The 14,296-nt window shown below is 38.4% G+C and overlaps 1 protein-coding gene across 1 annotated transcript; it reads left to right on the plus strand.

Annotated features, from left to right (window-relative positions):
* The first annotated feature begins 131 nt into the window (after window positions 1-131).
* LOC122649031 (tetratricopeptide repeat protein 33) lies at window positions 132-9,378 on the plus strand. The gene is made up of 5 exons (XM_043842377.1): window positions 132-577; window positions 1,101-1,239; window positions 1,656-1,687; window positions 8,770-8,856; window positions 8,951-9,378. Exons 1-5 carry the CDS (start codon window positions 347-349, stop codon window positions 9,083-9,085), a joined length of 624 nt encoding a protein of 207 aa, XP_043698312.1. The 5' UTR covers window positions 132-346; the 3' UTR covers window positions 9,086-9,378.
* The last annotated feature ends 4,918 nt before the right edge of the window (window positions 9,379-14,296 follow it).

Genomic DNA, 14,296 nt, shown 5'->3' on the forward strand with positions numbered 1-14,296 from the left:
GTCGATTCCCGATTCTTAAATCCCTGCTCAAGGTTGGCTAGTCGATGACTTCTCAACACATAGCTCGGGTAGTAGTAGCTCAAAATTGGACCCAATAAGTTGCACCCCTAGCCCAAACTCGGAAAGCTATAGATTTACCGGTTGGACCAATCTGGTTTTAGAGCATTCCAGTTCGTAATCTGAGCTTACCTACCAGAAGGCAAGTTCTACCGGAAGGTCCGAATCCGTCAGGCTTCATAACAGAGACGCCGATTCTCGCAGCGGCAACCAGATAGAAAGCCAGACATACTTATTTGTTAGTGGCAGAGAAGAAGCGGAAGAGAGAGTAACGGAGAAGCAAATTAAGATGAAAATAACATGGAATAAGAAAAGCGGCAACAAGCGTCCTCACCCAACCATATCTCTCTATCCAAATCTCCCTTTCGATCAAGACGAAGATCGCACGAACGAACGGAAAGAAGCCGATAATGGTCCTCAGAATCATCACCCTGACCAAGAAAACCAACCTTCTGAGTCCCTCAACTCAGAATTAAAACTCGCAGAGTCCTTCCAGTCCGAAGGAAATAAACTGGCAGAGGTACCCAATCTTTCTTCCCTTCTCTTTTCTCTTGTTTATGCCTTCTTTAGTTCCATAACTGTGTTACTTTATGTTGTTGAAGACGTGTCTTTTGAATCAATCTTGTACTGGGTATACATAAAATTCTTAATTGTTGCAATAATCGCCAAAAAGGGCTCTTCAATTTTTCTCTGTTTCTTCAATAATTGCTTTCTTAATTTGATCAATGCCCTGCTGTTCTGATGATATGAATTGCTTATGTAAGCTGGATATTTCCTGAATCTTAAGGTTATGCTTTGACCCCATTATAACCGCCCATGATAAAAGCTAATCTTTTTTCCTATGCACTTCTATGCCCAGATAACTATTAGCCCTATCTTGTTATGCTCAAGAAATTCAAAATTAGTTCTTGAATGAGTAACAATCATGTCTGCTACATTTAGCATAGGGGCATTACATGGTAGAAGATTCTGCAATTCATTGATCCATTTTATTTTCTGCTAGGTATAATTTCTCATTCTTATGTTACATTTTATATTTGAAGGAGGGAAGATTCCAGGAAGCACTTGGGAAGTGGGAGGCTGCCCTTACTCTGATGCCTAAAAGAGCAGTTTTACATGAACAAAAAGCCCAAGTTTTGCTTGAGATTGGAGATGCTTGGAGTTCTTTAAAGGCAGCAACACGTGCGGTCCAGTCTTCATTCCCATTGTTCCCTTTTGTTCTTAAAGAAAGAAACTATTTCCTTTATGGCCTGTTAAGAGTTCACAAATGGCAAGATAGTTTTATTTTTCTGTTTTATTATTTCCTGTTAGATTGTTTATAGGGGAATTCATGCACCGTGTTCTTTAATACCAAGCCATCCTTCATTACTTCTGTTTTAACCGTAGAGAATGAAAATATAATGTCATTATAAATTTCATTTGTTATTCAGTTCATTTTGATAACCATTGCACAGCCTACAATTCCTGAGCTAAAAACAATAACAATGTTTTAGATTCTCTAAGTTGGAATCTCACGTAATATCTGTTTGTGTACATTCTATTATCTCCAGTATTATATTTCAGTCATGATGATTTTATTCACCAATCCTATTTTGCAGGGGCCACTGAATTGGAACCCTCATGGGCCGAGGTTTGTTAATATTGCACTATAACTCATATTTCACATGTTTTAACTCATCATTGGGTTTCTTTAGATGACACCATGGTTGGTTTCATTTATCTCTGCCTAAAAATTTCCTAGTGGAAAATATTGTGAGGCCCATGTGATAGGGTACACCACACCCATTTCATTAGTAAATTTCAGCCCCCAAATAAGAAACTGAATTTTCTAAAAATTGAGTCCAAGCTCCAATACTTTCGCTTTTTAACCACTTACCTTTCTTGTTTTGGTCTGGAAATTGACCAGTGAGATGGATGTAAGGTCCTCTTTTTATGGACCCACCCATGCCTGCCAAGCTAGATATTCCCATCATCATATGTCATCGGCTTACTTATTTCATATCTTCCTGTTGTTTTCTTTTCTGAACTTATGCAGTGTGTTTTGTTCTTTTATGGATGCATGGGAGCATTTGGGCTTGAAACTTGCTGAGATTTTTTGCATGAATTAGTACATGATTTCAACCAAAAAATGATATAAATGAACTGTGAACTGCCACATTATTTGATACTCTAATTCAACACTGAAAGGTCATCTGGATGTCAAATAACCAGATAAAGTCAAAGCTTTGTTCTATTTAAAGTTGTACACTTCTTTTGAACTCCATAGGTTCTTGAATGATTTTGCATCTAGGGAGCTTTTTATCCTATATCATTCCTATCTAGAAATAGATTCTTATTTCCTTGGAAAGAGAAACTCAATGCTCTTACCAACATAATGAATAACCCAAATTCTCGATAGTTAGCTCTCGGTCTTCTAGTCGAAAAAATACGTCGGTGAAGACCGATTTGATTAAAAAAGATCAATGGATCATAGGACAAATTGATGGCTTTGGAAGTTTGACTTTGATGCCAGAAGTAATAGGCATTTGAAATGGTTGTGCACAGGGCAATTATTCCTGTATAGAACTAGTTAAATAAGAAATTAGTTAGATATTTTAAATTTTAAGTTTTTCCTACCGCAAAACTTATTTACATATTAAGAAATAAATTTTTACTATTGTTATTGGATGGGAGCAGAGACTGTAGGAAGTGAGATTTATAGAGATAAATGAAGGGTGGTTAGACTTTGATTTCATTGTCATAATAAGGGGGAAGATTCTCTTGCTCATTCCAATTCCTGCATGTGCTTAGCTCATGCTTTTGAAAGGCGTGAAAAGCATCTGCTGGGATAGGATTCTTATTGAAGGGGGAGTTTGTTCCTATTAGCTACTCTCAGAGATGCTTCTTCACTCCTGAAGGCATGGGCAAAGCATGGGCATCAGTTATTACTATGAAATAGTTGGCACTTCTTCTGAAGTTAATTTTGTGGAAACTCACCATAACGGGCTCCCAAAATCCAAAACCCCATTCAGTTGGGGGGTTACTCCTAACTTGGGTCAGTAGTGGGATGAATTTTCATACTTCCATTTCAACATGGATAATTTTCTTTCCATCTATGGGTTATGCTCAAGTTCCTCCTTTTCTCTTGTAAGATGCCCCTCATATCATGCATTTCTTACTCTGTTGATATAGGGGCCATAGCTATCTTGACATGGAGAGGGATCATAGGCAGAGACTTTCTGTTTGATGGTGGATCATAGGCTGTATGTTCAAGTAGAACAATTTACTGACGGTTCTATTTATCATTCAATGCCTTTCTGTTTGATGGTGGATCATAGGCTGTATGCTCAAGTAGAAGAATTTACTGATGGTGCTATTTATCATTCCCTGTGGATAATAATGGCCCAGAAGTACCTTCATATGATGAGCGAATATTTCTTAACTACTGTCAAAGATAATTTCATGGAAAGTGGGCAATATGCCAATACGTAGTCCAAGAAGACATTTTGCTAATGTAGTGCTGCATGCATACTTAGCCATACCATTACAAGGGTAGAGTAGTCTGTCCAAAGGCATTTGGTGGCAAACCTTAACCAGGATTCAATGATGTTAGACAATTTTTAGTGATGTATATTGTATGCATATGGATTTGCTTGGATGGTTGGATGCACCGGCACTTCTAATTTACGAGAAAACTCTTATAAATGTGTCCATATCTTATAAAGGCACATCAAATGTAAGGTTGCTCCATTGCGACCTAGTGGTCGCAGGTTCGAGTCAGGAAACAGTCTCTCCCCAAAGCTGCCGGGGGAGGGGGGGTTGAGTTTGCTACATTATGACCCTCCCCAAACCCCGCAATGGCGGGAGCTACTGGGCCCTTTTTTAAACTTTATTCCTGAGCTAATTGTGGTTCAGAGTTGTCTAAGTTATTTGTTATTAGGAGTCAAGAGTCTTTATGTTAGTTAAGGTAGTCTAGCTAGTTTGTCTAGAGTCCTTGTTAGATAAGTAATTGGATTTACTTTGGAATTTTTTTTTTAAATATGTAACCACCACCCTGTGATGAGATTGAATTTAATGGATTAGTTTTTTGTAATTGCCTTGTGTAGATAAAAATCTCTCTCTCTCTCTCTCTTGCAGCTGCTATCTTCTCTTCTTCCTCTCTTATTTATCTCTTCATTATTCGGACAGCAGAACAAGATTTTATCTCTTCCTGTCGTTGCATCAACCAACATCTTAGAATCAAAATACCCAAAAAAAAAAAAAAATCTTAGAATCAATATTATATTATTTCTCTCCCACATACCCTCTTTAATTTCTTGTCTGAAGTTCTTAAAGACCAGAATGATTGGTTTCCCTATTTCCATTGACCACTCTTTTCTCTCTCATGTTTTTTGACCGTTAGATGTCCGATAAGATCTTAGCAATCTTAGCTGCAAATGTTGTTGCTAAATGAATTCTTTCCTTCATCTACCTGCAGGGAAATTATCTCTGCTAATTTTCTGAGCAATGAATTGACGTATGAAGGAATTATGCAACTAGAAGTCTCTTTAACATCTGATCTCCTCATAGAAACTGACCAACATAGGTTTGATGGAGCAGTACAGAAAGGAATGATTTAAATGGAACTTTGGTATTAGCAACATATTTGAAAATCCTAAAGACTTTTACTCTCCCACCTTTATTTCCTACCCTTTGGCTAAACTGAATCTGTAGAACAGTAGAAGCTACATTGAATAAAATAATCTTTTTCATGGGTTTTCCTAAGGGATATCCTTTTCTTACTCTTAATATTGTGCCACGTAGTTTAGGATCATAGACATGGAATTTGACAAAAGTAGTCATAATTATTTAGCCGTACTCCCTTCTCCAATGAACTAGTAGAGACAGCTCCCCTTCTCCAACAGAAGGGTACTTTATTGCATGATGAAAAATTCTACGTCAGTGCATACACAATTGTTGACACAAGAGCGGAAACTTCCCTGGAAATATCTTTTCAAGGAAATTTATGTGCGGGGTTTTGGGCCTAATGCTAGAGAATAGACTGATGCAGTTAGAGTTAATATATAGTTTAGGCCACTTGACTACCAGGTGTCTTGCCTAGTCAGCCCCCTTGCACATTATGACATTTTTTTAGGGAGAACATGGTAGCGTAAGGCTGGTATACTATACGATGATGGACGGAACACTACTAAGGTGAAACAAGAAGAGTGAACGTTTCTGATGCTGCCTCATGTATTGATGGATATGCCTCGACGACCGTTCTCAGCTCCAGTTATGGATTAGTCTATTCTTCCTATGGTTGGAGTAGCAGTTTGACCATCTTCCTCGAGTTATGTGCCACCTCAGCATCAAGGTCACTGCAAGGGCATCCTGGGTTTGTGACCTAACTTGACAGAGTTGCATTCTTTTAAGAACGGGTGAGCTAATGCAGTTGCACTTCCATGGCTGGACCGGTTTTACCCAATCTAGAGACCGAGAAGAACCAGGTCTAAACCTGGGTTTTGGTCTCATAGGGATATTTAGCATACTTGGGGTTAATTTTGTAATTGGGATTTTATATTATATGAATTCTAATGATGGAGTTGTAGGAGGTAGAGTTTGTTTCTGTTTTAGAATCCAGTTTGGAGTCCTTATTTTTCTTATATATGGATGTATATTATCGATTTACATAATAGAGTTGAATGAAAGAACTTCTTTTTATGGCTGCTGGTTCCTTGCTTTGGAGACCATAGATTGGGTGACTGATCTCATGTCCTTCCTTGTCTCGGTACTGTTTCACGCTCCAAACGCAGGTGTGGAAATTCCTTTCTTAACTCTTCTATTTCCCTCCATTCTTTCCCTTTTCTTCCCCTCGTTTCTTCTTTCTAGTCCAGGCGGTGGCCCTGTTTTCTGAACCTATTTCAGATTGCTGTCTTGATTCCTATCTTCTCTATATATCACTATTTAGCCCTGAAATTTGGTATTTATACTGCTGGCATCATTCTGTCTTAGTTTCTGTCCTTACCTATTATTCTTTTTCATCAGTTTATAGGCTGTTTATATAACCTGCTCTGTTTTTCTGGTTTGGCCTGCAACTATTCATCGCATCATCTCAGACTCCACTAGAGTTGTATCTTCTGGGATGAATTTGTCCACCAAGGCGGAGCAAATGCTTCTTTCAGAGAATTTTGGCTCTGTTTGCCTTGCTTTCAACAAGTTATAGCCCCTTCTGTTTTATTCTCCGTCTAGCTAAAATTACAGAAAATCCTATATTCCTATAACTTGTTTCTGTTTTCCCATTCTTTAAAATTCCAGTTTCATTCAATAACAACTCAGCCTTATCCCAACTAAATGGGGTCAGCTACATGGATCCTTGTCCTCCAATCAGCTCTATTTGAGGTCATACTTGATACAATGCCTAAGCTATGCATGTCTTTCCTCACCACTTCTCCTAAGGTCATTTTTGGTCTGTCCCTGGCTCTTTTAGTTCCTTCAATCTGAATCAAATCACTCTTCCGTATTGGGGCATCCAAAGGCCTCCGTTGAACATGGCCATGCCACCTCAAACGTCTTTCTCGTAGCTTATCATGTATTGGAGCTAATCCCAAATCAGTTTTAATATGATAACTCCTTACTTGTTTCCTTCCTAATGCAACTTATCCATCTCAACATCCTCATCTCCGCTATACTAAATTTATCTATATGATGCTTCTTAACTGCCCAACATCCCGCACCATACACCATAGCCGGTTGTATGACTGTCCTATAAAATTTTCATCTAAGTTTTAAAGGAATAAGCTGATCACACAACACCCCAGACACACTTCTCCACTTCATCCATCCTATTTTAATTCTCTTTGAAACATCATTCTCTATATCACTTTCTTTATTTATGAGTCCAAATACCTAAAATAATCATTTTGCAAAATCTCCCTCTCATCAATTTTCACCACCTCATTATCCGTCCCAGTGTAACCAAAGTTACACACCATATACTCCGTCTCCATTCTACTTATCTTAAAGCCTTTTGATTCCAAGGTTGATCTCCATAACTCCAACTTGGCGTTAATCCCTGCTTTAGTTCATCCACCAAAACATAAAAAGCATACACCAAGGAACATCATCTTGAATGCTTCTAGTTAAATCATCCATGGTAAGCACAAACAAATAAGGGCTTAAAGCTGATCCTTGATGTAACCCAATTGTAATTGGGAATTAGCTACCTTGACCCCCATCATCTATATCTTTAATTCAAAGGGTTTAAACCAGAGTTCTTACACTTGTCACCGCACCATCATACATATCTTTAATTATGTCCACATATTTCCTTGTAACACTTCTCTTCTCCAATACTTACCAGATTAACTCTCTAGGGACTTTGTCATAAGCTTTTTTCTGGGTCAATAAAGACCATATGGAGATTTTTTTTGTAATTCTCTAAATCTTTTCATGAGTCTCCTAAATAAATAGCTTCTGTCATGGATCTTCCCGGCATAAAACCAAATTGGTTCTCCGCAATGGTGGTTTGTTGTCTCAAGTGGCTTTCAATAACCCTCTCCCATAATTTCATAGTATGACTCATTAGTTTATGCCCCATAATTTATGTCTTCTTATTCATTTAATCTAATTATTTTTATGTTCCAAATTCTGATTTCTCATCAAAAAGGGGTCCTGAATTATTCTGAATATTTATGACATTGCCACTGCTCACATTATTTTGAGTATTAGTCACTTTAGTGAGCCAGCAGTGACCTAAATTGGGTTTTCGGAACCAGGTTTCAAGTAAGGTTTCATTACTTGCTATAGAATCTTTCTAGAAATGGAGGAAATAAAATCTTTTTCTGCTCTAGCAAGCTATTAGTTAGTTCCATAATTGGTGGGTATTAATTAGGTCCTTATTTATTCCAAAAGGGTTAAAATATTTCCTAAATAGATTATGTTTTTAGTAGTTTCAAACATTTTAAAGCTCCCATCTCCTTTCTTGGAAATTAAATCTACATTTAATGTGATATAAATTGGTTAGTGATTACTAGAATTAACACCTATTAATTGACTTACCGAAAGGATAATGCAACTGTGAACTAATATTTCATAAATAAATGACAGGGCATGTGCGTACTTAACCAATGTCCTGATGTTGTGAGGGTTGACCTGGACAGTAGTTGTCAATTTGTCGCCTAGGTGGCAAGGCAGTCCTTGATGCCCAAGTTGACCAGTCACCTGGAATGTAGCAAATAAGCCTCCAATATGTTTCTTCCCTTGGACCCCTTGGCCTCACCTAGGTGTTATCTAAGCACATCTGCCATGGTGTATTGCCTCTCCTTGTCACCATGCCAACTATTACCTGGACTGAACCAACAGTCAAACCGGGTTTAACAGAACTGGGGTCTTTCTTGGTCCTATTCCCTGGTCATTTAAACCATTGCTATGGATCAATTGTTAGGTGGTTCTCAATGATCTATTCTTTTTAATCTGAGAGTGAGAGCATGGATGATGGATGCAATCATAGCAGCTGGAACATTTTTTATCATCTGATTAGTTATCTCCTTACAATCATTGAGCGATGCTCAATATTATTAAATGATGTCAATGTAATTGAATAAAAGGAGCTTCTCAGTGATCAACACACTTGAATCTGAGTGGGAATCTGAATTGATGAGTGTGTGCAGCTGCCACGTTAGACTTTTGTTGCACGTTTGACCCTTTTTTTTATTATTCTGACCATATGTTCTGCTCATTCTTTTCCATTTTCAGGCCTGGATAACACTGGGTAGAGCACAGTTAAATTTTGGAGAACCTGACACTGCTATCGAAAGCTTCGACAGGGCTCTAGCAATTAAGGTACAGCTTCTAGGAATTCAAGTGCTCAATGTGGAGGACCTTTACCTTTTTGTAACTTCTGTTTATAAGATTTACATGATTCTGCTGCATGCAGCCTGATTCTGAGGAGGCAAAAGATGACAGAAAGACAGCCTTAAACCTTGTGAAGAGGCGAAAGCAGCTTCATTTGTCTGGGTTGAGTTCAAATTCTAGTCGTTACATCATTGAAAACAAGGATGAGAAATCATGAAAGTTGTATGAAAGAAAGGAAAGCTTCTGAAGCAGTCTTTTGGACTTCTATAGGCATCCCACCCATGTAAGACCATCGAATACTCTTTTAGTGTTGTATTCCTGACATTTAAGGACACAAAAGAAGAATGTTGTATAGGCCTGATCAGGGAGAACCCAGGTTAAGAAGAGAGGAGCTGTACATAAACGATGGATGAAAATGAATCCTTACAATCCATAAGGTTTGATGGGACAAAAGAATACTAGAGGCATTGGACTTTTTGAGAGGCCAAGTATGGAAACACCTACTTGAATGGGTTATAGGATTGTTGAAAGTACAAGTTCCTAAGGGTTAGTTGCTTGGACATCACTTTAATGCGCTTTGAAGAAGCAAGGAAGGAAGTTTATTGCATGGTAAGTAACAGCATTGCATTTTCAGGTTCGTGTTCTTCAAATACTGATGTAAATTTTGCCTGAAAAAAAACTCTCGATGTCAAGGAACCAATGTTTGTTCTGCACTGAATTAAAGCTGATTGCATGAAATTCACCAAAATTTGATTGTCTTTGCCTTACGCATCAACGAAGTTGATTGCAAGAAGAATTAAGTGGATTTCTAATGGCCTTCAGTTCAAGTATCAAAGTAGTTTTTTTTTTTTTTTTCTTTCTGGATGGTAGGAATGAGCTGACTGTAACTGCTTTTAATGATTAGACACATTGCAAAATATAAATTCCCATGGTTTGGCTTCATGTATACATACCTGGAATTATCAATTCTTCAAATAAAGGGCAACTGGCCACTCATGGAAATAGATCCTTTGGTTCTCTCATAGGTTTAAAGCAATGAATTTAGCAATGGTCAGTTAGGGAGGCACCAATTCCAACCCAATTGTAGTTATGAAATTTTGGGTTCCCATAGTGAGGGAGTTCCTGTGGGAGAATGCCTCTTCAATTGCATACATCATCAGAGCCATCACCAATGAATTAATTCCTTAAATTGTTATCACATCAGAACCAAGATTTTGCCTCCATTGATAAAAACTATATCTAATCTCTGATTTTTATAGGGTGCATCTGTAGTTATTGAATGATTAATCTGTTTGTCCAGAAGTTAGTCAGATGTTGTTTTTATGTTAACACACTCATAACAACTGGTGCTTTAGAAGTATTATGCAACCAAAACCTTAGAGCTTCAGCAGCAAAGTTTTTGTGCTCTCTGTCAGATGAGATTTTTCCACAGCGACATGAAACCCTAAATTCATGGCTCATGGCTGGTATGAGTCTCACAAGTTGCACATGTATCAAAATGTTTCAACCTCTGCAACCCCCCCTACCACCACCACATTCAGGGTTTCTTTATGAGAAGGGCCATGTATGAATTCTACCCTTCGTAGTGCTACCATTCTTCCCTGTATACTTAAATGGGCTTTAAAGTAAGAAATTTGACATTCATGAATCCCACATGTATGTGGGTGCTTCTGCCTCCTTCCTTCTTGGAACACTATAGAACCCATTCCCAAGCTGAATTGGTTGAAGAATGGTTTCAGAAAATGGAAGGCTAGAGATCGTCATTTGGTTTACCGATGGCATGGAGTTGGAGGGGGAGGACAGAGTTTTTTTTTTTTTTTTGGTAGAGGGGAGGACAGAGTTGGGAGCATGAAAAAGGGGGAGGGGGGGGGGGGAAGAACTGCCGCTAAATTATTATTGTCTAGTGTAACTTTGAAGGGGGAAGGTAACAGCCAGGAGAATTGAACTCGAGACCTCTTGGTGAACATGGGCATGAAGTGCAACATAGCTCACCAACTACACTAGGTATCTATTGTTAAAAATACAACATTTTAAGTAGAAAAAGAAATGTTCAAAGGTTTATTTTCACATGCACGAGGTGGCTCATGTCAAGCTCTGGTAATGGTTCGAGTGTGTGCTTTCTCTTTTTGGTGGGGCTTATACATTGGTATGTTAGACACTGACCAGATAGGTTTGGGTCTCGGGCTTACTCAGATTCTTTGACAGAAATCTTTCGATGTGTAATGACCTTTGTCCGACATCTGCAATGGTTTGACTAATTCAGACGCCAGATGGGAGTTTTCTGTTGCATACTCAGACGTCAGATGGGAGTGTTTTTTTATGCTTAGCCTTGTATCTATTTAGATATAGATATGTTATAGAACAAGTGTGTCTCAAAGAGTATTTCTCCTCTATAAATAACAGGATTGTCTACCTTCTTTCCATAATCAATCCGACCTGACTTTTTCTTTCTTGTGAGAGTTAAGATTTCGTTTTGCCGACAAATTGCACGGCTACTTGCAAGAGTTTTTTATTTTTTTAATTGAAAGAAAACACATAATATTAGCATAAAGAGTACACAAAGTAGCAAAACCCTCCATTAAACTATCGAAAAGCTTTTAAGGTCGGGCTGAATTTTTTAGTGGCAAAAAGAAATTTGTTCATTGAAAACTTTACTCACACAAAAAGGGTTATTTAGAATTTTCCAACAATTTTAAGAGCAAAGCTTTATTATGGATTATTGTAGTTCTAATCCCAAGCCCCTTTGTAGAGATCGCGGTTTACAAATATCCCGCCAAACAATGGGAATGATTCTCTGTTGGTTCTTATTATGACCCAACCAAAAATGAAATTGAATTAGAGTCCAATCACGCTAAAGGCGTTTTGGAAGAAAACCGACATCTGAAATGTCAGAGTCGAATTTAAAACTGACTTGACTAGGGTTGTATAAAGATAAGAAATTCACTATCTTTGAACTTCATACGGCGAATCATGTTAGAAGGAGGGACCTTTATCCGTTACTGTAATTGGAGCATTGCTGTGTGCATCATGTGGTGCAACAGTAGCCATGTGTGTATAGTAGACCTATCTTTATCTGCTGTTGTAATTGGAGCATTGCTGGGCGCATCGTGCGATGCAGCAGCAGTCATGTGTACATAATAGACCCACCTTTATCTGCTGCTATAATTAGAGCATTGCTACATCGCACGATGCGCACAGCAGTTGTGCACGATCGCTGTTGAGCAACACAATGTGCACAACAGCGCTCCAGTTACAACAGCAGATAAAAATTCGTTAGAGGGATCATAAAAAGTTAGAGCGACCCATCAAAATCTTAGAACCCAAATAAAGTGAAGGGAAGTAGTTTTCTGTCCTACGCCAGCACTCCCATGTGTTTATCTCTCTCCTCTTCAAAATAAAAGGGCATAGGTGAAGGGAAGTAGTTTTCTGTACTATGACAGCACTCCCATGTGTCTATCTCTCTTCTTCTCAAAACAAAGGGGTAGAGATGTCTTTTCATATGGAGAGAAGAGAGATAGACTCATGGGAGTGCTAGCATAGGCTACACTCCCAAACAAAGAACTTTCTCCCTAAAGTGAATGAGACGTCATCCTACGAAAACCCATAAGGTGCAAGATATGTTGAGAAATCGACAGTGAACAGTTCTTACTAAAATGCATCGAACTTTTGTCAATTAATTTGTTGACCAGACACATCTTCAAACAGTTGATAAATCGATTTGTGGCCAAAATGTCGTTTTCAGTCGCACAACAGAAAACAAAACAATCATCCGCAAAGAAACTGTGAAATTTTTTGGGAGCAAAGTGACAAATCTTAACCCCTTGAAATAATCCTTCATCCTCAGCAGTAGAAAGGTTTCGAAATAAACCTTCCATTAGAAAAAGAAACAGGAAAGGAGACAAAGGGTCTTCTTGGTGAAGATCTCTAGATGGTGAGAAATTATTAAAAACCAAACCATTCAACTTAATAGAGAATTGCAAGAAGATATGCATATAGAAAGTAAATCACACCAAGGATCGCTAAAACCCAAAGATTCCATAAGTGCTCTAATAAAACCCCATTCAGCTCGATCATAAGCTTTAGACATATCAATAAGAATAATCAATTTCCCTTTTTCATGATTGAAAAAATCAAAGATCTCGTGGAACATAATAATATTATCAGAGATTTTATGTCCATGAAGAAAAACATCTTGAAAAGGAGAAATGAAGTGATCCATTAAGGGGTTTCAATCGGTAAACCAATAGTTTGAAAATGATCTTATATGTGACATTATATAAACTAATTGGCCAAAAATGATCAACTGAATTACAATGTAGCTGTTTAGGAATTAATGCAATAAGAGTGTCATTTAAATCTAAAGAGAGAAGGCCTGTTTTGAAGAAATCCGAAACCAAAACAAAAATATCATTTTGCACATGTGACCAAAAACGTTGATAAAAACATGTAGATAAGCCATCAAATCCAGGTGCTTTGAAAGGACTCAAAGCGAAGACCATGTCTTTAATTTCATCAAGAGGTGAGGGCCGAAGCAAAGAAATAAACCATAAACATGAATATCAATAGGATTGGAAGTAGAAAAAAATACTTTGTAAATGATCAGAGAAATCCAAGAGTCTAGATCCTCTACTTCCGCCTGCCCCTACTTCCATGTGGGCCCTACACACAATGGGGTATGCAAAGACCGCCTTACCCCTGCCCGAGAGTCTTGCCCGAGCGGGGGTAAGGCAATCATTGCGCGCCTTGTTGTGTGTAGGGCGTACACGGAAGTAGGGGCAGGCGGAAGTAGAGGATGTCGATTCAAAAAACCAATGCAATTTCATATCGATAAAACATCCAAGAATCCGGAAGTTACTTCGCAAATCAAACTTTGCCTGTCTATTAAAAAATCGTGTTTTATGATCATCATCAGACAAAGCAATTTGGATCCTTTGGATCCTCTAAGGCTCGGAAACTGAGAGGCCATTGTGCGGCCTCACACAAGCAGACCGTGGACCTCACCTGGACAGGGTGCTCGAGTAGTGGGTAGGCGGCCATTTTGCCCCTGCCTGTGTGAGGCCGCACAATGGCCACTCAGCTGCCCCGCTATAAAGGATTAGGCACAAGAGAGAGAAGCAGTGGGTAGGCGATCATTTCACCTCTGCCTGTGTGAGGCCGTACAATGGCCGCTCGGCTGCCCCACCGTAGAAATACACACAATGACACGAGAGAGAGAGAGAGGGAGCGAAAATGAATTTTACAAATAAAAGACAAAGTTCTATAAACAATAAAATTCACAACGAAATGATGAAAACCCGGAAATGAATTTTAAAAATAAAAGACAAATTTCTAACCCTATGAAGTTCTATAAATAGTTCTACCAAAAAACAAAAAGAAGTTCTATAAATAGTAAAATTCACAGACTACCCCTCTAACCCTACTGATACAG

The sequence above is a fragment of the Telopea speciosissima genome, chromosome 1, assembly GCF_018873765.1.
Source record: "Telopea speciosissima isolate NSW1024214 ecotype Mountain lineage chromosome 1, Tspe_v1, whole genome shotgun sequence".
NCBI classification, from domain to species: Eukaryota; Viridiplantae; Streptophyta; class Magnoliopsida; order Proteales; family Proteaceae; genus Telopea; species Telopea speciosissima.